At 49.0% G+C, this 23,378-nt stretch overlaps 2 protein-coding genes across 4 annotated transcripts in view; one reads left to right on the top strand and one right to left on the bottom strand.

The window, feature by feature from the left end:
- Nucleotides 1-15,981, top strand: part of LOC138117396 (alpha-2-macroglobulin-like protein 1) — a 25,994-nt gene extending 10,013 nt beyond the window's left edge. Inside the window, exons 14-36 of the mRNA XM_069027662.1 lie at nucleotides 235-380; nucleotides 666-815; nucleotides 1,057-1,209; nucleotides 1,808-1,892; nucleotides 2,710-2,824; nucleotides 3,478-3,703; nucleotides 3,820-3,946; nucleotides 4,536-4,657; nucleotides 5,129-5,183; nucleotides 5,806-5,889; nucleotides 6,918-7,094; nucleotides 7,235-7,316; nucleotides 8,086-8,242; nucleotides 8,467-8,541; nucleotides 8,920-9,082; nucleotides 9,467-9,681; nucleotides 9,803-10,018; nucleotides 10,123-10,247; nucleotides 10,552-10,642; nucleotides 11,395-11,463; nucleotides 11,777-11,879; nucleotides 12,006-12,047; nucleotides 15,896-15,981. Of these exons, the coding sequence (XP_068883763.1) occupies nucleotides 235-380; nucleotides 666-815; nucleotides 1,057-1,209; nucleotides 1,808-1,892; nucleotides 2,710-2,824; nucleotides 3,478-3,703; nucleotides 3,820-3,946; nucleotides 4,536-4,657; nucleotides 5,129-5,183; nucleotides 5,806-5,889; nucleotides 6,918-7,094; nucleotides 7,235-7,316; nucleotides 8,086-8,242; nucleotides 8,467-8,541; nucleotides 8,920-9,082; nucleotides 9,467-9,681; nucleotides 9,803-10,018; nucleotides 10,123-10,247; nucleotides 10,552-10,642; nucleotides 11,395-11,463; nucleotides 11,777-11,879; nucleotides 12,006-12,046 (2,777 nt within the window). The 3' untranslated portion in view covers nucleotide 12,047; nucleotides 15,896-15,981. The remainder of the gene's footprint in view (nucleotides 1-234; nucleotides 381-665; nucleotides 816-1,056; nucleotides 1,210-1,807; nucleotides 1,893-2,709; nucleotides 2,825-3,477; nucleotides 3,704-3,819; nucleotides 3,947-4,535; nucleotides 4,658-5,128; nucleotides 5,184-5,805; nucleotides 5,890-6,917; nucleotides 7,095-7,234; nucleotides 7,317-8,085; nucleotides 8,243-8,466; nucleotides 8,542-8,919; nucleotides 9,083-9,466; nucleotides 9,682-9,802; nucleotides 10,019-10,122; nucleotides 10,248-10,551; nucleotides 10,643-11,394; nucleotides 11,464-11,776; nucleotides 11,880-12,005; nucleotides 12,048-15,895) is intronic.
- The window catches only part of LOC138111427 (alpha-2-macroglobulin-like protein 1), a 25,888-nt gene continuing 14,900 nt past the window's right edge, over nucleotides 12,391-23,378 (bottom strand). For all 3 annotated transcript variants that reach the window (XM_069017192.1, XM_069017201.1, XM_069017210.1), the window contains exons 19-35: nucleotides 23,123-23,351; nucleotides 22,648-22,771; nucleotides 22,347-22,468; nucleotides 21,883-21,934; nucleotides 21,407-21,490; nucleotides 20,871-21,047; nucleotides 20,485-20,566; nucleotides 19,465-19,621; nucleotides 18,814-18,888; nucleotides 18,435-18,606; nucleotides 17,747-17,961; nucleotides 17,248-17,463; nucleotides 16,739-16,854; nucleotides 15,982-16,072; nucleotides 15,630-15,698; nucleotides 14,315-14,417; nucleotides 12,391-13,655 (exon numbers count right to left, since the gene is read on the bottom strand). In XM_069017192.1, coding sequence (XP_068873293.1) covers nucleotides 13,615-13,655; nucleotides 14,315-14,417; nucleotides 15,630-15,698; nucleotides 15,982-16,072; nucleotides 16,739-16,854; nucleotides 17,248-17,463; nucleotides 17,747-17,961; nucleotides 18,435-18,606; nucleotides 18,814-18,888; nucleotides 19,465-19,621; nucleotides 20,485-20,566; nucleotides 20,871-21,047; nucleotides 21,407-21,490; nucleotides 21,883-21,934; nucleotides 22,347-22,468; nucleotides 22,648-22,771; nucleotides 23,123-23,351 — 2,125 coding nt within the window. In that variant the 3' untranslated portion in view covers nucleotides 12,391-13,614. The remainder of the gene's footprint in view (nucleotides 13,656-14,314; nucleotides 14,418-15,629; nucleotides 15,699-15,981; nucleotides 16,073-16,738; nucleotides 16,855-17,247; nucleotides 17,464-17,746; nucleotides 17,962-18,434; nucleotides 18,607-18,813; nucleotides 18,889-19,464; nucleotides 19,622-20,484; nucleotides 20,567-20,870; nucleotides 21,048-21,406; nucleotides 21,491-21,882; nucleotides 21,935-22,346; nucleotides 22,469-22,647; nucleotides 22,772-23,122; nucleotides 23,352-23,378) is intronic.

Here is a 23,378-nt window from a genome sequence, read left to right as displayed (position 1 = left end):
AGCAATTGTGTCAGCTGGAAGAGGGCAAAAGGACAGAATGAAACAATGATGGGAAGAGAGACGGGGAGGATGTAGGGGAAGATGGAGTACATAGGATCAGAGAATGGAGAGAGAGGGCAGACAGTGCAGCAGCAGGAGTTGGTTTGACATTGTGGGATTATACAGCACAAAAAGAAGAAGGGCAGGAGGTCTCGGTGGGCCTATGATGAAAACACTTTGCCTTTCCTTCCCCAGTGTTGAAGGGCTCGTTCTCCATCCCTTTGACCTTCACTGCTGACTTGTCTCCATCGCCTTCCTTAGTGGTGTATGCCATCTTCCCCAACGGAGGGGTCACAGCTGACAGCATCCGTTTTGATGTTGCCTTGTGCTTCCAAAACCAGGTGAGACACCTCTGTGGCTGGGGGAGAGCTGATGAGCAGGAGTCAGGAGGCCTGGGGGAAGGAGACCCTCAGATCCTTCCAAGAGAGAACTGGGCAGAAGAGATGAAAGAGATATCTGCAGCACAGTGCCCAGGGACCAGGAAAGCTTCAGCAGGGACTTCTGTTCATAGCAGTGGCTGAGCAGGGGAGACCCCAGCTGGCCTCCCTCTTTCTGTCTGTTACCTGTCTGTCAGCTTCCTCACACCTCTTTCTTTTTCATATTCCTTTCCTGGTGTGTTGCTGAAGGTCAAGGTAGGATTCCCAGATAAAGAAGCCCACACAGGGTCAGCAGTGCAGCTCCAGCTGCAGGCAGCGCCTGGATCCCTGTGTGCAGTCCAGGCAGTGGATGAAAACATATTCTTCACCAGACCAGACAGTGAGCTGACCAGCCAAATGGTGAGTGTCTGTGCAACCAGGCAAAGCCTCAGGAGTGATGGGTGAGCTGGGCGAGTCAGGCAGGGGCTGTGGCAAGGGGAACTGGAGGCCAATGAATGAGGAGGTCTGTGTGTGAAGGAGAAAGCAGGGCCTGCCTAGGGAGAAGGACAAGAACTGACGTGTGTGCTAGGAGAGGATGGAGTGAAGCATCTGGAGGTATCTGCTCCTTGCCCAATCCCTCCCTGCCTGTGAGTTTCCCTAGGTCTATGGTTTGTTCCCTGCTGCCTACCAACATGGATACCCTGGCCAAGTAGAAGAGCATTCAGATCGCTGTGTGCAGCCCCAGTCCTCATCATCTCTGCTACGAGGGAGGCCACAGAATTCCTTCCAGCCTGACATCTTTAACCTCTTCCGGGTAATCACTTCATGAAGTTTCCCAGACCTGTTGCAATTATGAGCATCTGAGATGTTTTCTCTCCAGACAGTCTGAGAAGGCCTTGCCTCCTCCTGACAGACCCTGCTGTCTGCCCTGAACTGAGCTGTGTTGTCTCAAGAGATGTACAATCCCATTATGAGTAGGAATACGTGTATTTCCCTCCACAGATGCACAAAGCAAGGTGATGAAATTTTGGACCATTAAGCTCCATTCTTTCAGACTTGAATGGGGACAAGGAAGGAGGTCCTGGGTTGTGTACTGTCTACAGTATTAGAGAAAAGATGTGGGAGTGCTCCTAAACATTAGACCACAGATCTTTGACATGGCTTAGTTGTTAGCCTGCTCTTTGCCTCTGTTTTGGGCAGTTCCCAGGCAGACCCCTTGGTGTCTTTAGGGCAGATCTCCTCCATGCCTCCCTCAGCACCATGTCTCCGTGGGCCAGTGCTGCTCTGGGCTGCCTGGGCACTGGGTTGTCCTGAACCCAATGGTTTTCAGAATAATTTTGAAGAGCAGTTGTCAATCTTCCCCACTCACAGACACTCTTGTGCCTTCCCTGCTCTCCTTCTTTTCCTAACAGAACATGGGACTTAAAGTCTTCTCAAACCTTGTAATCAAGAAGCCCTCTCAGTGCTCTCGTCGGGCGGATAGGAAACCAATCATGGGTGAGCTGCACTTTGAGTCTACCTGGGACATGAGATCACATCAGGTGGCAGAGCCCTCTGATCTTTGCGGTTTGCTGGTGGTGGATATTGTCTCTCTTAGGAGTTTCAGATGCTGCTGTCACAATCTATCTGCCCAGTCTATCAGACTCAGTAGCAGTGACCCAGTCCCTGTAAAAAAGCACTATGAAGAATGTTACTACCTGGACTGTCCCTGACATTAAAGGATGGCCCTCCCTTTTCTCATGGACAAATCCAAGTGTGGGCCAGGATCTGTTTCCCGGTGTCTATTCCCATTCCCCAGGCTGTGCTGAGACCCAGCTTCTATCCCCACTTGTGGCCACAGAGACAGTCATGTTCTTCCTCTATGTCTCAGTTTGCACTCGATAGCCATACTAAGCTGGCTCACACGCCATCCTGTATTGAAACCATTTCTTGCAGTGGAATGGGAGTTTTGTGCAGCAAGCAAACAGTATGATTACTCACAGAATTGTAGAAGTGTTGGTTGAAACAGCTCTCTGAAGGTCCTTAGTCTTTTAAGCAACAACTCTGGGTCAGGTCAGGAAGGGGCTTTGTCTAACCAAGTCTTGGAAACCTTCCAATCAGCTCGCTGCAAGCTGCTTCTCCTGCTGCAACTCTCTTTTCCCTTCATTTTTAATCTCTCCCGTGGAATCAGTCCACTCCTTTGTGCTTTCCTTTGCCAGAATCTTCTCATGTCTCCCTCACTGCTTGCTTTTCCTCCAGCCCCAGTGCTAGGCTGTCTGTGGTTGGCAAGGTTCACCTCTCCCACTCTGGTGGGACTCCTTATTCTTTTTTTCAGGGGTGCCTTCTACAGAAGACCAAAGAATCACTGAGGAACAACCCCAATTCACAACTCACAGAAGATTTCACCACTATTTCCCTGAAACTTGGATCTGGAATGTGTACTCTGTTGGGTAAGTGATTCCTGACTTTACAAATGGACAGAAGGCTGACCCTTTGTTATATAGTTTTGGCCGACTTGAGTTTGTGTAAAATAGATGTGAAGAGACCTCTGCATGGGAATTCTGTGGCTCTTCCCTGCATTTGTAGTATGTCACACTGAAGGACTTTGAGGTGCAGAACTGAAGTGTACACAGATTTAGAGAACAGCTGTACACTTCCAGACCAAACCACCACATATTGGAGTATACTCTACCAACTTCTCATTTTGGTGGGTGCACCAGCTAAACCTGTAGCCCTTGTTGCCACAGTGCTTGGGTTAAGACTGATGAATCAGCATGCAGGGGGATATGGTGCTGCTGCTTTTCCAGAGCATTGAGTGAATGTACAGAGCTGGAATGCTTGGCTAGTGTCTTGCTCAGGAGAAGGACATAAAGCCATTACTGATGGCATTTAAAGAGGGTTTATGGCTCTAGGGAAGAAATTGCTGAGAGCTGCCTTGCTGTGAACCACTGGAGCAAAAGTCTTTGGTAGTACAGCAGAGGCTGATCCAAGCATGAGGACCTGTGTCACCTCCCTCAGCAGGGCCATGAGCACTCCTCATTGCATCTCCTTCCCTCTCCACTAGCAGATGAATCTCTTCATGCAAGTTCTCTCTTCCTCTCAGCTCTAATGGCAGCAGGAATGTCTCGGTCACAGCGCCTGCTGCTGCTGCAGAGTGGAAAGTCAAGATGTTCTGCTTGGCTGGGAGGGGCTTTGGCCTTGCCCCGACCATGAGCCTCAGAACAGTTCAGCCCTTCTTTGTGGATGTGATGCTGCCGTATTCTGTCATCCATGGAGAGACCTTCCTGATGAAGGCCACTGTCTTCAGCTACCTGCAGCAGTGCATACAGGTGCATGCTTGTGTGTGTGGGACAGGCCCACCGTGCCCTCCAATTTTAGAGCTTGTTGTGCCAAGCCATCTCACCTGAGTTGCCCAGTCACTCACCTGCATCCATCATTCCCTCAGATCCATGTGGCCCTGATTAAATCCTCAGACTTCCAGGTGGAGCCATGTCAGACTTGCAGGGACAAGGAGTGTCTGTGTGCAGAGGAGTCCAAGACCTTCATGTGGAATGTGACAGCAGTCCAGCTGGGTATGGCAGCAAAAAGGGACTGGTGATGGGGAACCCTAAAACTGAGGTGAAAGAGAGTGGGAGGTCCAGAGAAGCTGGCAGAGCCGTGTCTCCTCTGAATCCTGAATTTTGACCTTAATGGTTCAAACATGCAATCCATCATGTTTGCTTTGTTTCTCTCTTCTTAGACAGACTCATCAGAGGGGGCAGGAACTGAAAGGGTGGCATGGGGGACTCCTGAAGAGAGGGCTGTGGGATCAGCTGGGGAGGAAGAGGCTGCATGGATGTGGGTGGGGGAACTTTGTATTGCTGGTCCTGTGCTTCATATGCAATGGAAAGGGTATGCTGGGTCTGAGGGCTGCTGGACCCTCTGTTGTTCCAGTCATGTTGCAGTGCAGTGAAGTCACTGCAGGTGAGGCAGTACCAAGTTCCTTCATGCTCAGGGTGCCTGAACAAGCAGTCAGCACTGGCTGGCTCACCTTTACTGGCCAAACCACCGAGGCCATGAAGGCCAACAACCCAAAGCATCTCAGACCACTGTTGATTAAAGCAAGTTTACTCCATTTGGCCACAGGTATCAGAAAAGGACTCTGTTGAATTTATTTGCTAGGGACTCTGAATATCACAGTGAGGACAGAGGTACTGGACAGCACGTCACGGTGTGGGGGCAGGAAGCCCTTGCCAGCTGCTGTGAGGGGGAGGCACACGCTGACCAAACGCTTGCTGGTCCAGGTCAGTATGAGAACAGGCTCACTTCTGTCTATGATATCCCTGCCCCAGGGGGAAGGCAGACTGAGGTGGGCTAAATGGTTTTATCACCTCAGATTTTGGCCAGAAATAGCATACCAAAGCTGTGGCTTAGTTCACTTTGTTTCTCCCAGGAGCTAGCCAAGCCTGTTCCTTTCTTGCAGTACTCTTTTTTTAGAGCTGCATTCCTACGTCTGTGTTTCTCCCTGTACCTTTCCCTGCTTTTCATGCAGTACCTGAGCTTTTGTATGTGCTCACTGGCCAGAGAGCCGTGTCCCTCGGGCTTACTCTTGATCCTTTGAGCAGTGAAGCAGGCAGATCTGCCAAAAATGAGGAGGGTGGAGTCCCTGACCTCTGAAATCACACTTGAACTTGCTCTGAAATGTTTCTGTCATTTGGCAATTTTATGTGTATTCTTGTTTCTCCTGTTCCACGTTCATGTTTCTGCCCTGGCAGCCAGAGGGTATGTTAGTGGAGAAGTCTCACAGCTCCCGTCTGTGCCCAAGAGGAGGTATGTGTCTGACACGAGGTATGTGCACAGCCTGAATGGGTTCTGCAGCCTGAAATAACTACACCTGAGAGTAGAACTAAACTGTGGGAAGTCTGATGAAAGAATGTTTTGAAATTATTTTTCACATAGGAAATTTCACTTCTTATTAGACAGAAAAGAACAAGAAATATTACTCCCACATGTGCTGTCCTACTGAATTTGCCACTGAGTATCGGTGGCAAAATCCTGCTCTGTAGCCTCCTTCCCTCACTGCAGTCCCTGGATGTTCCTGGTAGGCACCAATGAGAGCTGCTCCAGCCCTCCCATCCTGTCCCTGCAGCATTGCAAGTGTCTCCAGGATGTTCCCCTGTTGAGTGATGTCCAGCTGTGATTCTTGTGAGCCTTGTGGCAGGTAGTGAATTGAGCTGAAGTGAAGCTTGGTGAGCCCTCGGCCCCACCAGCAGCTCTCATGTATGTCCTAATCAGAAAAGTTTCCAGGCAATGCAGCTTGGTGCAATGACCAGGACAGTGGGTGTGAGCAGGATGTAGGCAGTGTCCCCTGTACCTGGGCCAGTCTTGTCCCTCCAGTTAGAAGCTTTTGGCTTGGTTTTTCATGCTACGCCTTTTATCCTACTGTTACCAGGAAACATGGCTGAAGAACCCGTGTCCCTTCGCCTCCCTGACAACGTAGTAAAGGGATCTGCCAGGGCTTCCATTTCCATCACAGGTAAGTGACTTCTACTCTGGGCTCACAGACTGCTGTTACCAAAGATCAAGGCTTAACTTGGTGTCAGAGGATCCACCTGACATGGAACTGCCCAAAAGAGAGGATGCTGTGTTTCTGTTCTCTGCAAACACCAAGCTTTCAGAATTTTGGATTAGCACTTAGGCTTTCATGGTAAAAGTAATCTGCTGAGGAGAATAATCCTTCTTTTTCTAGCCTGGACTTTGGAGCCAAGACTCTAGGCCTTTACTTTTACTGGGACTTTAGGACCTTGGCTATTTCTGTGTAGATACCAACAGTAAAGCTCAAAACCATCTTGCCTCCCTGTTAAGTTTCACTGCTACAGCAGAAGCTCCTGGAGAGAAGAAATCTTTCCCAGCAGTATAAAGTTGCAAAAGAACACTTTGGAGAGGGGACTGGGACCGGCCATACCTACCATTAAATAAACCTATTGGCATTGCAGGCCAGTGCTGGTATGAAGCCAGGCCTGGCACAAGTAGCCATGAATATTGTGCAACAGAACCCCAGCAGAGGAAACAATACAAGGCTTTTCTGACTGGCTGGAGGACATATGGACACCTTCACACCATCTGACTAGCACCTCTGCTGGCTTCCTCACATTTTGATGCTTGACATATGGCCAGGTAGAACAGGCCTGGCTAAAGACCAGAAGCATTTTGACCTTTCCCTGAGTGCTGTTTTATTTTCTTGTCTATATGACACAGACTGAGCCGGTGCAGTTCTGCTCATAGTCTTTTACAAACAGTATTTGCTATAGTTGGAGCTCTTTAGAATGCAAAAGCTGATAAGGGGAAGTTCTGCAGAGAGTCCATAGTGAAGTCATGATGCCAAGCTGGGAAGAGGCAAAACGGTCACCAGTCTCCATCTTGCACTCTGTTGTTTAGTCCTCTTTCCTCCTTTCTCCAGTGCTTTCCTCCTGTGCTGAGATGAAGCACTATTATCCCCTGCCTGGCTGAAAAGGCACCTCAAATCATACTCAGACTTTCTTTGTTTCTTACACCCTTGCATAGGGGACCTCATGGGGACGGCACTGCAGAACCTGGGCCACCTGGTGCAGATGCCCCACGGCTGTGGGGAGCAGAACATGGTGCTGTTTGCCCCTGTTGTCTATGTGCTGCAGTACCTGGAGAAGACGAGGCAGCTGAGCCCCGAGATCAAGGACAGGGCTACAGGATTCCTGCGCAGTGGTGAGTACCACAGACCCACCTTGCCCCTCTGCCTTCCTCTGTGTCCAATACACCAGTAACTCTTGCCCTTGCACTCACTCCATCAGCACTGTCCCCTCTGTGTTCCTGTGCCGTATTAATCACCGTTCCCATCTCCCCAGGGTATCAGACACAGCTTCTTTATAGGCACAGAGATGGCTCCTATAGTTTCTTTGGGCAGAAGGATGGAGAAGGAAACACTTGGTAAGCACTGCAAACATCCCTCGCTTCTAATTTTTCCTGTCTGGGTCAGAGCACCTAAAGTGCCTGAGAAAGCTGACACGATGTTTGTTCCTTCTTTTGGATTGAGACAGCAGGAACTCTCTGGCAGGGAGAGTCTCAGGTACTTGAGCCACTTGAAAAAGCAGTCAGGCAGGGCAGCAGAGTTTCTGGGAAAGTGGAACTGCAAAGATGTGGTCCCAGGGGATGAAAGGTCTTTTGTTTGTCTCTATGCCCCTGCTGTTGGCCCACAGACAACAGGTTGCACTGCTGGTAACCTGGCAGCCAAGAGGGGTACACATGGCTGGAAAAAAATCAGGTGAGAGCAATAAAAAATCCTCTCCTCAGTGAGTGGAGAGGAGCTGCCTTGGCACAGCTTGTACCTATGGTGCTTGACTGAGACGAATGGAGAAAGGAAGGGAGGAAGAAAATGGGGAATTCCAGATTACCTCTAGTTATTTGGGGGAGATGAAGTGGAACAGGTAAAAGGAGTAGGAGATTTTTCACCCATGAGATGATTGGGTAAAGTATGTAAGTTGTATATAAGTAGTATATCTGTGAAGACAGGGGTAGGGGGAGGAGCCACTTGGGTGGGTCCTGTGGACCATTTCCACTTTTAGATTGACTTTCTTTATGAAAATTACTCTTTTTTGCACCCCCACTATGTCACTACTTCGGGGACAAGTACCAGGAGACTTCTGACTTTCTCTTTTTTTTGTTTGCCTCTTTTTCTCACAACTCATTTTATTCCTAGGTTGACAGCTTTTGTACTCAAGAATTTTGGCCAAGCCAGAAAATACATCTATGTAGATCACAAGAACATCCGGGATGCCCTACGCTGGCTAGAGCAAAACCAGCTCCCCAGTGGCTGCTTTGCCACCAAAGGGAACTTTTTTCACTCCTCCCTAAAGGTAAAGGTGGGCCAGGGCAGGTGGCACTGCTGGGAAATGACTGGACAGATTTGTGACAGCAAAAGATTGTGGGATCCCAAGGGATCCTAGAAAGTCATTCTGCAACCTGTGCTACTGCATTCTGCAGCCCTGAAGAGAGGGAAAACATGAGAGGAATGCTTCTCCTTCTGGGGAGTATGCCCGCCTAGCACCCCTTAAAAGTGAAAGATGCGTTCCCTTCACAGGGCAGCATGGATGATGAAATCTCTCTGGGGGCCTACGTCGCTGCAGCACTGCTCGAGATGGGTCTGCCACTGCAGGTGAGCACGCTCAGCTCCCTCCTGTTCCCTCCTGCTCTCCTGGGCACCACCATGGGAACACACCAGCTTGTGTTTCTGGTGTTCTCCAGGACATGATCTAGGAGGGAACTTCTGGGAATGAGCCAATGTTTGGCCAAATGATGAAGTCGTTCCTCGCAAGAGCGAGTGTTGTGAAAGTGGCCTGGTGCAGTAGTGCTTGGTGGCAATGGCTCCCTGTGCACACCGGGGCTGCACTGCCTCTTTTCTGAAGACAGTCTGTAATTTAAGGGGTTCCTCTGGAGCTACACCAGGAAGACTTAGTGTGGCTCCCTGGAATGAGTTCCCCAGCCCCCTATTTCACCCCTGTCAGAGTTTGGCACGTGTCTCCTCCCAACACAGAGCAAGCTGATGCAGACTACTCTCCGCTGCCTGCAGAAGGTGGTTCACAACATCACCAACATCTACACAGAAGCCTTGCTGGCCTATGCCTTTGCCCTGGCTGGGGACTATGAGACAACCCAGGAGCTGCTGTACAAACTGGAGGAACAGGCCATCAAATCAGGTGCTGCCTGCTGGGATTCTGGACTAATGTATGCCCAGCCACAGCAGTCAAAAATGATATATGTATTCATACATAGTCCTTGTATTTGTGCAGTAACTGCATTATGTGAGTGAAAATACAGTAAGTTATTTCACAAGGTGTGAGGATGGCTTATCAGAAACAGTTTCCTCAGACTGGAGGATTTCAAGATCCCTTTGAGGGACAAGGTAGGAATCTGTGAGCTAAAACAAGTTGAAGCCCTGGAGAATAAGTTCAAGAAAGCAATCCTGGCCTGAGCACAGGGAATGAACTGAAAGAGCCCTGAAAGCACTGTGGGGTTTGTTTCCTCTGAAACCCAAATGACATCCTCCCTAAATAACCTTCATGCTCCTTTTCCTTCTGCAGGAGGACAAATCCACTGGAGTCCCAAGCCAAGCTCTCCAGCTTCAACAGACTTCTGGCCTGGTACTCAGTCAGTGGACATAGAACTGACAGCCTACGTGCTCCTGGCATACCTCTCCAAGCCACGGGTGCATGCAGGTGACATGACAACTTCAGCTGCCATTGTGGCGTGGCTGATGCGGCAGCAAAATGCCTACGGGGGTTTTGCCTCCACCCAGGTAAGCAGTGGATCCTTTTGTACCCTAGGGTGGCAGCACAAGTCCTCTTGAGGTCTTCCTGTTCCAAGCCAGTTCATTACAGCTGATGCTTTCAGAGGAGTGACTGTCTCTCCCTCTCTAGGACACAGTTGTTGCCTTGCAAGCCTTAGCGAAATACGCAGCAAGGACGTTCAGCACATCAGGCCAGGCAGTCGTGAGGGTGAGGTCCCAGAGGGCCTTTGGGAAGGCTTTCCAGGTGAGCCGCCAGAAGCGGCTGCTGGTGCAGCAGGCAGCACTGGTGGAGATCCCGGGACAGTTCCTGGTGCAGGCCCACGGCAGCAGCTGTGTCTTGGCTCAGGTGAGCAGGGGGGATGAGCACAGAGAGAGGAGGACTCTGCCTCTTTTCTCCTGCATGAGATCATGCCTGGCCTGTCTGTTCTGCTCCTGGCCCTTATCCTGCAGGCGGTGCTGAGGTACCACGAGCCTTCCCCAGGGACTGCTCTGATCTTCACGCTGCGTGTCAGCACAGAGCTGACCAACTGTAGCCGGGCGAATCCGCGCGTCCTCACCGTCCGCATCCTCACCAGGTGACCCCAAGGGCTGACTCCTCCTCCAGCAAGATGGAGTGAGCTTGGGGACAGCAGCCAGAAAAGGGTCAGGGCTCTGATGGAGGGACCTGACCCTTGGGGTGAACAGGACAGAGGGTGAATCGGACAGGTGGAAGGCTTGGAGGGGGAAGGTGCTGGCTAACTCCTGCGAGAGGGAGCAGTGGCTGCTGTGTCCTCCGTCCCAGATGGGTACCTGGCTCAGGGTGCGGTGGTGGAGGGAAGGGGTGCTCAGAGGGCATTATCCCCAGCGAGTCAGACCCTCTGTCTGTTTTTTCTTCTCCAGCTACATCGGGAGCAGAGTCACATCCAACATGGTGATCATAGAGGTCTCCCTGCTGTCTGGATTCATCATGACTTCCAGATCCCGAATATTGGTAAGGACTTTGGAATAAAAAAAACCAGCACTACCCGGGTAAATGGATCCTGCCTGCTTACTCCTGTTGGGAATTGTTTATTTCAGGCTAGGAGGAGCTAAATTTGCAGGGGACCTTTACTGTTGCAATTGCACCAAAACTTGTTGTTTTCCTACAGCCACCACAAGGGAGATCAGAGGTGGTTCAGCTTCTCCCACTGACAGTATTTGGACTTGAGCTAGAAACAAAGTGTACTGCTGGGTGTGCTAACACCAGGATTTCTTTGTCAGAAATTCTCAGAAATTCTAAGACAGGATTTCTCAGAGATACTCTAGCTAAAAAGATTCTTTTTGTTTTTTCAATTAAACCATAAACCAGAAAGATTAATTATTTGCACAGCCCCCATGCAGGTGTTTAAAAGCAGTCGAACACTCAGTGAGATGAAATAACAAGAATCTCTACTGGTGCCTGCACCCATTTGCTGACCAACATATCAGTCACATGTACTACCCACACAGCCTCTGGTCCCCAGAGGGGGAGATTCCTCTGCCCTGGGCAGAGTCAGTGTGGTTCACACCTGAGATGCTCACAGGGGATGTCCAAGAGGGGCTAGCAAAGACATAACCACTCAAGCCCTTAGGCATGAGAAAGGTACAGTTCCACATGGAGTCCAGCTCTATACCTTCCCTTCACTAAAACAGTGGGTCCCTCAGGTCAGGAAACCTTACAGAAAATCCTCACAAATTTCCTTCTATCATTCTTTCCTATCCTAGCTGGAGAACAGAACCATTGTTAAGAAAATAGAAGTGAAAGCTAATGTGGTCTACATTTATCTGGAGAAGGTAAGTGAGAACAAAAGCATTTGGTGTGGCACAGTGAGAGCAAGAGATCAGAGGACAAGGATCTGTGTGAGAAGCCTGAGGCTGGTCTAGGTAAGAAAAGAGCACTGGTAGAATTGGGGGCAGAGGAAGCTTGCCCAGTTTCATTGTTATTGGATTAGAGTAGTGCTATTCCTCACACAATACTCCATTTTAAAGTCCAGAATCTCTAATGGATTAGAGAAATGTAGTCCAGGAAAACATTCAAATCTGGGAAGATGAAGATGCTATGACTTCTTTCTCCCCTTCCTTGCTGATTTCCTTCCATCTCCACTAGCTCAACGATGAATCTCAGACTTTCATTCTGCAACTGGAACAAGTAATTCAGGTGAAGAACCTGAAACCAGCCAGCATCAAAATCTATGATTACTACCAGCCAGGTGGGTTGCAGATTTCCTGCTACTCTGGTGTTGGGAGCCGAGTTCCTGGTTCTCTGGCTGGGAAAAGACATGCAGTCTTCTCTGTGAGCATCCATGTGCAATCAGCTTCCTTATTTCCTTTTGCAGAGGAGCGAGCCTTGGCTGAATACAGTGCTGTCTGTAGTTGAGGTAAGCAGCAAGTTCCTGTGTGATACCAACAGTGGCATCAGGAAATGGTGGGTCTTGGGTGGGAAATACAGAATATAAGCAAAGACAGGAAGGGGAATGGTAAGCAGTGGGGAGCATGTGCCCAGCTAGAAACAGGAAGTGTCTGTGTCTAGGTCTATGGAGCAGTTCTTTTTTGAAGCAGTGGTGGATGCTCTACCTCCTCCTGTGCAGGTCTGCAACTGGAGGGGCAGAGATTTGCACATGAACAGAGGTAGAGAACTTGTTTTTCCCAGCTGCTCTTAAAAGCAATTTTCCTGGTTTGGGAGAAAAACAGTAAACCCAAATAGCCATTCAGTCAAGACAGTTCTAGTCTCCTACTTTTAATAAGATGCCACGCACAGTCTGAGCCTTCCAGAAACTAACAGGAAATTCCAAGCATTTTCTCTTTTCTTCGTATCTCCATGTGGTGACAGTTGGCAGGGGTAACAAAGGACTGATGGACAGAGACTGCAGAGGAGGGATCTATCCCTGTTCCTGTGAAGACAATAAAGGATAAAAAAAAAAAAAAAAAAATCTTTGTTCTTGAAGTATTAAAAGTAACCACTGGGAACTCAGGAACGTTTTGTGCACCTTGTGACCAAATGGTACTGTCAGGCCTCTTATCACCCAGAGGATGGCTGGGCACTGGAACAGGTTTCCCCAGGAAGTGGTCACAGCACCAAGCCTGATGGAGTTCAAGAAGCATTTGGACAATGCTCTCAGGCACATGGTGTGACTCTGAGGTGTCCTGCACAGGGACAGGAGCTGGACTCCATGATCCTTGTGGGTCCCTTCCAACTCAGAATATTTTATGATCCTAAGCTTCTCTCTCACTTTATCTATACAAAGCCTATGTCAGAACCTCCACTAAGGTGGGGGCTTATGGCAGGCATCTGAAGACAGGGCTGTGTGCCTCCCTACAGGTGATTCATGGAGCAGGTGCTTTCCTCAGTCTTGTGGGCTGTGGGCAGGAGAGCACACAGGTGCAAGGAAAGTTTAGAGCAGGGGCAGGCACTGGCCAAGCTTAAGCTTTGCCTTTGCTCAGCCTGGAAAGAGGATGGACAGGTGTCCATTCTGTAGTGTGGATCAGAAGCCAGGATGAGATGGACAAAGGCTTGGCACTGAAAGGGAGTCAGGCCCTGCAGTAAGGGTGAGCATGGCACGTTGTGTGCACAGGGCTGCAGGGATGTGAAACTACAGGAAAAGTGCCAGGAAAAGGAACTGTGGTGATGTGAATAAAGTGTATTTGATGCAAAGTGCCAGCATTGTCTGGTGATAGCACTTGGTATGTGCAGCCCTTGTTTTCTGGAACGTATCTCCAACTCTGTCGTGATCTTGTCACATCAAATCTTCTACTTCAGTTCTCTTTCCCTCAGTTTAACCACTGGGATACAGGAACTCACCCTTGCTTGGCACTGGAAATTGCATTCTACCCTGGACCTGCAGTCTGGCAAGTTTCTTGACCAAGGGCCTTTGCCTGCATCTCCCTCCCTTTCCATATTCTTTAGGACCATGTCTGTGATAACAAAAGAGGTGTTGGGCCCTCACCTCACTCACATGGGATACTGTAGCTTATCACTGCAGTTTCTTCTGGAAGACAAGAAAAAAAGTGCTAGTGAGATACATTGACGAAAACCCACTAAAGCAATCCAGCATTGTGCCACTGTTCCTAGGAGAGGTGTTCCCAAAGTTTACAGGCTACAACTCCCCTCTGCTTGACACATGAAACCACTGGTGTGTGCCCATGACTCTGCAGCTGGTGAGGATTCACCCAAGGCAGGAGGCCATAAGTCCCAAAAAGCTCCATCACATTTATGAATTCCTCACTTTCTGAAGGAATAGCAATCCCTGACATATGTCTAGCCTTTCTTCCCACTTGGGACTCCACAAAACAGAGGACAAGTTGGTTTTGGTGTCATTCTTCTGAGGGGGCCCTTACTCTTCTGAGTCATCCCCTCGCTATGGTCCTTCTGCCTTTGCTGTCTCCCACAAGTAAGTGTTCAAAAGGACAGCTCCTTGCTCCACTCTTATTGGTAGAGCCAGACCTTGAGTGGTTCTACATGCCAGCTTCAGAGAGAAGGACCCACCATTTTGAAAACCAACAGGTTAAGTTCATGCCTACAGAGCTTCTAAGGAACAGTCAGATAACCATGTCAGGGATGATATTGTCTTAGACTCAACAAAATTCAGAAATTTTCTTTCCAGAAGTACAGTTGGGTGGTTTTTTGCAGTACAGCATCTGAGCTCACCTGGCATGTAGTAATCGTAGATCTTGATATTAGCTGGTTTATGATCCTTCACTTGCATGTCCTGCTCCACCAGGAAAGTGTAGGTTTGAGGCTGTCTAGTCAGCTAAGACCAAGAAATGCAAGGATTAGAAACAGAAATAAAGTCCTGTAAGTCAACCCCTTTCACCTGATTGGAGACCTCACCACTGTAACAGATCTGTTCTGCTTTCTAGAACATCTCAGAAATATCTTTTACTTCCCATTATGTGACCATCTCCTCTTTTTGGTCACCAAATTTAACTCTGCTCATGAGGAACTTCAAACCTACAGAGTCAGTGTGCATTAAGTACCTAAATGGAGTGCTAGTGTTCCCCACCAGTCCCACCTTCCCATCCAGATCTGCTCTGAGCTCCTTCATGCATCTTGCCTCAGTGGCTTCTTTCTTATTCACAGTGACATCAGCTCTTACTGTCCAGTCTCACATAACCCTCATCATTAACCAGACAAATACAAGCTGTGGATGAACATCTGCAGCAGGGGAGTAGTTACATGACCTGCTGTTGATTGGGGTGCACCTTGTGCTACCTGGCAGCCTGAGCTGAAATATTTCTCTGTATTGCCTTTCTGCTCTATGCTGTAGACATAGCGAAAGCAGCATCTCTGCAAGCCTAATGCATCCATGTGACACTAACCCACTCCCTGTGGGGCCAGCTTAGCTCAGCTTGCTGACAGAAACTGAGGGTGAACAATCACAGAAATGCTCCTTAGAAATGCTGAAGTTTTAAATACGCTCCAGGTCTCATTTCTGGTGCTGTTTAGGTATTCATGGAACCAAAAAAAAGCTGGAGTGGTTGTTAATCTGTTGATTCATGAGGCTGTGGAGTGAGCACTTCTGTTCACACAACCATCTGGTCTCGTTTCAAATGATCTTGGCAAAATCCAGGAGCAATCTTGTATGCTCCCTGCTGCATTCAGGTTGCTTAAGAGCTTTCTAAGATTTCAGGCTTGCTTGGATTTACTAGATGTATCTTATTACTACTCCCCAGTCCTGATCAGGCAGCATATATATGGACTTTCAATAGTCTCTGAACAGTGCCAGCAGATGTAGGCTTAACATCAGAGTTTGCCTTGTTTCACTCAAGTTAAGTGGCCCGGTAAATGGCTCTACAGATGAACAACTGCTGACTGACACTTCTCCAGATCAACAAATGTGGCTAGTATGCAGGAACAACAGCTCTGGATAGTTAAAACAGTATTGAAACCAGTAAACAAGAGTAAAAGCTATCTGTCAGTCCATAGCCCCTTTAATGATGATGTTAGCCCTAATTACACTCACTTCCTCCAGGTAGAGAACGACTTGGTCAGCTTTGCTTTCAACTTTCTTCACTAAAGGCATTTTCTTTAGCTGAAAATGGGAAAGATCAGAAAGGCTTTAATACAAAGCAGAAATATTCAAAGGCATTTGTCCTTGTCAGAGTATGGGCAAAATATTTACATGGCCAGGGAATCTGTTGATGTAGGGAAAGGCAAGGTGCAGCTTGGAAGAGACTTTGGGTATAAAGGTTTCTTAGGAGGAAAATAACCCTGTTTCTCTGCCCACAGGAATGATCACATTTCAGCATACAGTCCTGCATGATGGACATCCATCACTGTTCCCATCCCAGCTGGACACAAATTCGCAGTCTCACCTCTTCCAGTGAATCTGCCACGGGGCTGTATCCAGACAGCAGCTCCACTTGGATCAGGACCATGTTGGTGGACACACGGTTCCCTGTGTAGCTGCAGCAGGAACCCAGGGGACAGCACTAATGTTACTTTCTGAGCCATAATCTCCAGATACTCCAGCCCAGCTTTGGTACTCAGGTGGAGGAATGTGCCTTTCTTCCCAGTGTTTCTCCTGCAAGCATACCTGTTTCTGTACAGTAATAAATCTTTGTGCTTCCCTTGATCTCGCTTTTAATTGTGCTGAGCCAAGGAGAGTAAGTTCCCTGGAAGCCTCCTGGTGCTACCTTCTTTAGGCATGGCAGGGAATGTCACATCCTACGCCTGTTCCCTTGGCAGTTCTGTCCCAAGCCAGGCAGGAGTACAGCACAGGAGAGTGGTGTGACAGTCAACCAGGAGTAGAGGAGGGAACACTTAGGAATATGTGTCCATCCCACAGGACCTTCACATCATTAGTGTTTTGAGACCTTACCCTAGAAGGGGGTGAGACCCACAGACCTTGGGAGAACTTGTGGTGAGTGGCATGGTACAAGACAGGACTGCAGCCTGAGCCACCCCTCTGGGGCCTTGTGCCTCACCCAGCTGGGGAGAGCACAGTAAAATGAATGGGGTCACCTCAGCACTTGGACCCCACATGTGAAGGGGAATCCTGCCATCAAGAGATTGGTGGTGCCAGAAGCCTCTCAGCACAGGGGAGGGAAGGGGCAACTGAGTGTCTCCTACCGAGCACGAATGGTGACAGGGAACCGAGTGGCGTCGGGCGCGGTGCACTCCGTCTGCACAGATAGGGCAAAGGTGGCCTCACTCCTCAGGGGAGGGATGTGGTACCTCAGGATGGCCTGCCAGGACAGAAAGAGGCTGGATGGCAGAGAATAGCAGGGTTTTTTTGGCTGGAGAGTACCTTCATCTAGACTCAGCTGCTGTTTGCTGTCTTGTATTGGTGTAAGAGAAAACTAGGCAACAGAAGCAGAGGTTCTGCTAGGAGTGCAGACCCTGATGGATTTCTTGGAGGAGAGGAGCTGCTGTGGCTAGGTGGAGATGACCTAGACTTCATTTGGGGAATAGCTGTTACCTTCCTGTTGGATCACATTTACCCCCACCAGCCTTAAAGCCCAGATTCTTGCATGTTATTGCAGCAGGTTGTTTTCACTGTTGGCTAAGTAGCAGGTAAGATGTCCACTGGCTTTCAAGGCTTTTCACCAGACAGACTTTTTCTTCCTGGCGGGGCTTACCTGCAGGAAAAGACACCCGTGGCCCTGCACACGCAGGGTATAATCTTGGGCAATGGCTGGCAGCTCCACTGTCTGTAGGAGGAGGCGATTGCTTTTGTCTACTCTGAAGTTTTGGCTGAACCCCTTGGAAGTGAGAGAAACCTGAAGATCAGGGCTATCCTTGCTGAAGATGGTGGCTGCATACAGGGCTAGGGCTTCCAGAGCAACAACTGTGTCCTGAGGAAAGAGAAAAAACATCAGGAAAAGTAGGATTCCTGCTTCCTATGCATGCCCAGTCCTTAGCCTTTCCCTCCCTCATACTGCAGCTATAGCACAATAAGGGTCGAGCTTCTCCCTTTGGCTTTTAGCATGGGGTTATCCATAACTCCCAGGACATTTAAATCCATACATCCTCTTCTAATTGACTTTTTACTTACTTTTTTACTATGGGCTGTTAGAACCCATTGCTCTCAAAAAACGAGCATCAAATTTGAAGATGATGATGGCTCAAGGGGGTTACCTGCGTTGAAGCAAAGCCTCCATATGGGTTTTGCTGCTTAGTGAGCCAAGACACAATCTGGGATGCCTTTTTGATTTCATCTGATGAGAAACTTGACTTTGTAAGGTGAGCCATGAGGATACTAGATGTCAATTCCACATCAACAGATGGAGCTCGATACCAAGATAGGGAATCTTCTTCCTGTTTGGACTGTTGACTCCAGAATATTTGGTCATCTAGAGGTGGAGTGGGAACATTTATGGAGCATGTAGCTGTATCTAGTGACCCTGGAGTTCTACTTAGCCCCTGTATATAGGTACTAAATGAACATGTACATTGGACACAATACAGTTGAATGATACATGGGTGCATAGCTCCCTATTTGCTCCCCACACCCTGCTTTTCCCAGTAAAACCCTAGGCCTGCTGGGGAGGAGCTCCATAATATCTGTGAAATATCCAATCTGTGGTTTGGATGACTGGGAGGCCAGACACCAGGACTGTGAGATCATCCACAGAGACAGTCTCATAGTGTGGATAAAACCTGGGACACCTTGGCAAACTGAGGCTTGGACAGCCGAGCCTTGGACTCCCCACAAAGCTCTGGCAGTACCCCCCAACTCCTGCCCTCCATTCCCATGGTTGTTCAACGCAGGGATTTCCACAAAGTTCTGCCGTGGCCCTCCCTCCTGCCCCAGAGTCTTTGGTACCTGATATTATGGCAGCCTTATCCAATCTTTTGAGAATTTTCTGCCTGAGTGCCTTGTCACCTGCCACTGCAAAGGCATTTGCAGCCAGTGCCAGGCTGTAGAGGTTGGGACTGCCAGTATCAGCATTGACCAGGTCCCTTATACATTTCAGAGCTTTCTCCACAACTGGGTCCTAGGATAAAATTGAAAGCACACATGTTACGGGCAGGGTGTTTGGGAAGGGGAATGCAGATTTCACATGTGCAGGGGAGGGTGGGAACAGGGACAGCACACCAAGGGACACGATGGATAACAACCCCCACGTGCACAAAGGCAGAGCCCAGGAGGCACTGTCTGTGAGAGGCTGCGCACACAGCCCGCTCCTGCTGCCAATACTCACGGAGTGAGGCATCCCTGAGTGTATGAGAGCTGTCACGATCACAGAGCTCAGCCCCAGGCCTTCCTCCACTGCACCCTGCAGCCACCACAAAACACAGAAGAGGGCTGCTGTGAGAAGGGAGAGAGGAAAATCTTCCAGTGCCTTCTGCTCCCCTAGCAAAAGCCAGCACAGGCAACAGTGCTGGTCCTATTCCTTCTCCTAAGGAAGTGACAGGACTGGTATCCACTTTTAAAGGTCCTGCTTACCAGAGCACTTCTCTGCTGGGGTTTCCCAATCTCCTCTGGGTAGCTGATTGCTTCCCTCTGCTGAGCACATTCCCCTTTCCCCTCCCAAATGTAAGATTTTCAGTAGTGGATTTCAATGCCAGAGGAAAGTGATGCTCCCACAACCCCACTGCAAGGTGGCATGTGTTAGCTTTTGAGATGGAGGTAGGGCAGGCACTGCTTCAGTTCCTACGTGCACATTGTCAAATGCAAACCTTCATCATTCATAACTTGTAAAAGTGCCACCATGACTAGGCAACCCTGAGTGTTACCAAGGCACTTCAGAGCCTTCCTCCTGCAGCAGAGTTCATTTGTTCTTGGCACCCAAGCTGGACCAGAAAGCGACAGAGCTCTGAGGTACCTAATGAACCACCAGGACATGTCATACCATCAGACCATTGTTGAAGAGCTTCCCCACACTCTTGAAGCAGCCAGATGGAGTCTGACTTTTAATCAAGGCACTGGCAGCATCCTTTATATTTTGTTTATCTATGTGGATGAAGTGCTGGGCTTGGCTGAAGGTCTTCAGGACAAGAGCAGTAAGCCTAGAGCCAAGGAAGAAGGAAATATAACTGAACTGCCGCTTGACGCACATTTCCCAGAGGAGACAGGAGTCTCTGTGTCTTCTCCTACATCATCCATGTAGAAATACCAGCAGGCCAAAGCCCCTGTGCAGATGGAGAACTGGAAGCAATGCACATGAGTTAGATGCTCATGAAGCTTGAGCTCAGAGTCTTCTGCAGCAAGAGAGAAAAAATTCAATTCTCCAGCCCCTCAGAGCTCTGCTAATTTCAACAGGATGCTTTGTTGCCCTGGAGGGTTGACATTTAGTGAGATCACTCAGACCCATTCCCAACCCTGTTTGGGCATAAAGCATTCTGAAAAACCTGTAAAGAAGGTGCTTTTGCTGCTGAGTTTTCAGAATCAATCTTGTTTGGGGTGCTCAAGCACAAACAATCCAACAGGGGTACTTCAAGTTAGTTCATTGTCACATTTTACAGAGGTGTTCATAGACTACGAGGAAGATTGTGTATATATATCAAAACAGATAAATAGGGAAAGTGATGGCATATTGGGGAGTGTGAAACCTGGCATGACAAATGTTATGGAAAAAGAGGTGGATATTGCTCTGGTTTCAGCTAGGGTGGAGTTAATTTCTTCCCAGTAGCTGTTCCAGTGCCATGTTTTGGATTTGGAATGAGAATGGTGTTGAGCAAGCAGCTGTGTGGTGCTTAATTTCCACCTGGGCTTAAACCACGACACTTTCCAAAAGGTCTCAGGAGTAATTTCTGCTCAAAACTCCACAGCTTCAGACCGCCTCAGTTTGCCCAGACCAAAATCCAAGCCAGCTCAAGCCTGACCAAGTCACACTGTTGTTCCCCAATCATGTCTGGATATTGCTGCTTACCAAGTGTTTCCTTCCTCACTTCCTCCCCCAAAGGCACTGTATGAGCCATCCATGTGCTTGTACAGGAGCTGTCGCTGATATCCTGCGGGAAGAGGCTAGGGGTAGTGAAGATACTGTGTGCCTGTCATGTTCTCCAGGTGCCAACCTGCCCCACCAATCCTGCTGATCATTACAGAGAGAATTATCTCTGAGGAATGTAGCAGAGGGGTGCCATGTACCACTTGTTCTGCTAACACACAATAGCCTGAGTTACACTGCTGTAATCACCATGGTGTCAGGCAAGTGATGCTGCACAAATCCTGCTCAGTACCAGGCCTCTGCTGAGGCTCCTACCACACAAGTACTGTCGTGGACATCACCAGCTTAACGAGTAGAAATCCACTCACCGCTTTCCAGATAGCCAATTGCCTTCTGTTTGATTTCTGGAGTCAGCTGTCCTGTTTCTTCAAGGTATCGTGTGATGAAGACATTTGGGGCAAAATGAACCATGTTCTGCTCACCACAGCCACTGGACATCTGGAGAAGCTCATCTATGTTGTCCAGTGCTGTTCCCATAATGTCACCTGTAAGACAGAACCACGGCTTTGGGAGCCATACATATTCTTCCATGTAAAACAATTCTGGTCTCAGAGATTCTCCGGATAACCTCCTAAGACTGATCTCAGTTCACCACTGCTCACATGATGTCTACAGACTCTAGGAACAGTGATATGGTACTTGGCTGTCTTTCCCTTGGCTTGGTGAAATTTTACATCCATCCAGTGCCACTTGTATAGGAGAGATGGGATACGGCTCTGGAAGACAGTATTGCTGTACCTATTCCCTCTTATTACTCTGTTTGCTAAAGAAGACACAGTGGCACCAGAAGAGATGTGTCCTGCAGGGAAAAGTATTACTTCCCAAGACTCTTCTAAAAACTCACCTAAGAAAGAGATGTGGGCTCTCTCTGACCCAAGGACGATGTTCTCTGGCATAGTGAAAGAGATTGTCTCTGAAGCTGAAGTTCCTGCAAATGGCAAAAACATCAGAACAACAGGCATAAGGGAGATGGCAGAGTCACAGGCCAGGAGGTGGTATAAACAAGGCTGGGATCACCTCATCAGTGGGTGGAATCAGCATTCAGAAGAGAGGATGACATGGAGATCTAGCCACCCATTGATGAGGGTCTGTGATGTGGTTAGACTGTGGCTTGATGTTGCTAGGAGCTTTTAGTACTGGGTAGGGCTGAATGGCTTTACCTACCCATAAAAGCTCCAAAATCCCTGACTTTCTGCTCCCTACACTCCTCCATATAGTCCTAGAGTTGTCTGGACACCACACTGCTTCCATCTGATCTCCTTGTTCTGTGCACAAGCACAGCCCCGGTAGTACGACAGGATCTGGAGTCTCTGCACCTACCTTCAGAGCACAGGAGGGAGGTGTGGGTCTTTTCCTCCAGCTGCCCCTCTGCCTGGTGGGGAAAAGGCTGGTCAGCTCAGAAGGGAGAGCAGTAAAATCAGAGAGCAGCTGTGCAGCACCCCACCTTCCTGCAAGCACCTTTCCCATCCTCGTGGGCCATGGCAAAGGGCTTCACACAGACAGCAGAGATATCTGTGCCAACAGTGAAGTTCTACTGGGAAGCAAGTTTCTAAGCTGCTAGATGGCTTTTGACCCCATTGCCCTGACAGCAAGCAGTTCTGACATTTCTGTCCCATCCAGTGGAGGAGATCATGCTCCAGTCTAATCTACCCTTAGAATCACTCCTTGACCAGCCTCGCTGAGAAATGTGCCCACCTTCCCAGCTGATTCTTCCTTTCCAGAGCCACCCAGTTTTGAGCCTGACCCAGCTCCAACCTCAGCAGAACCCTGCAGTGCAGCCTGACCTTCACCAGCAGGTGTTTAACCACTGTGTCCTTCCCTCCGGACTCCGGCACAACAGCTGTACGCTCCGTACAAACATCTTCCTGCTCCATCACCTCAGCAGTGACAGTGAAATTCACCTTCCCTAAAAAACAAAGCATCAAGGGGCCAGTTGGCACATCTATGCCTACGTTTGAGTTTGCTCAGCCTAGGGCTGCTCACTCGTGTTTTGCAGAGTAGGCCATCTCCCTTCCAGCCCAGCTCTATCTTCCTCAAGTAGCTCTGCCAGTGCCTCCCACTCCTGCTCCTCCCTTGACCCCTTACCTAATTTTGTAGCCTTCACATCCCAGGAAAATGTTTTTGCTGAATCAGGGCACAGGCAAAGAGTGAACCTGACATTTTCATGCAGAAATTCAAAATCCCTGGAGTCCATTAGGCTAAGCTGGAGCTAGAGGTGAAACAAAAGGGGGTTCAGGTTACAGAGCTGCTGCTGCTGCGTTTTTCCATTCAGGTCCTTGATTCAAACAGTCAATCCCAGAAGCCAGGGGTGAGTATGATGATGGCCTCTTGCAGTATCTGTGGGACACCAGCAGTGTCCCATGGACATGCAATCATGTAAGGTTTGGCTTCTGGGGAGGAGTAAACTGGCCAGTGACGGCTCTGTGTGGAATTAAATGGAACAGCTTCTTTGGTGTCTTTCCCAACACCTAAGAAGGCAGCCCCTTCGTTTGGAGCTCTATTAGTAAAGTAGTTTCCACACATTCCTCTTCTCCAAACCATCCTGGAGGGAGTCACTCACCGCCATGCACTGCTTCAGGTAGCTGAAGACTTTGACTTTCAGGGGAAATGACTCTCCACGGAAAACAGAGTAGGGCAAAGTGGGTTCCACGAAGAAGGGCTTGAAGCTCCGCAGGCTGGTGGGCTCTGAGATTCCCAACCCATGGCTCTCTGAGATGCAGAAGGTCATGGCTCTCCAGTCTGTGATACTGTCAGGTACTGTGACAGCTAGCTCAGCAGCCCCTGAATCACTGAGGAGAAAACAAAGTAGAATCTTT

The sequence above is a fragment of the Aphelocoma coerulescens genome, chromosome 1 (assembly GCF_041296385.1).
Source record: "Aphelocoma coerulescens isolate FSJ_1873_10779 chromosome 1, UR_Acoe_1.0, whole genome shotgun sequence".
Lineage (NCBI taxonomy): Eukaryota > Metazoa > Chordata > Aves > Passeriformes > Corvidae > Aphelocoma > Aphelocoma coerulescens.
The sequence above is the reverse complement of the archived record's forward strand: the minus strand, read 5'-3'. Positions and strand labels throughout refer to the sequence as shown.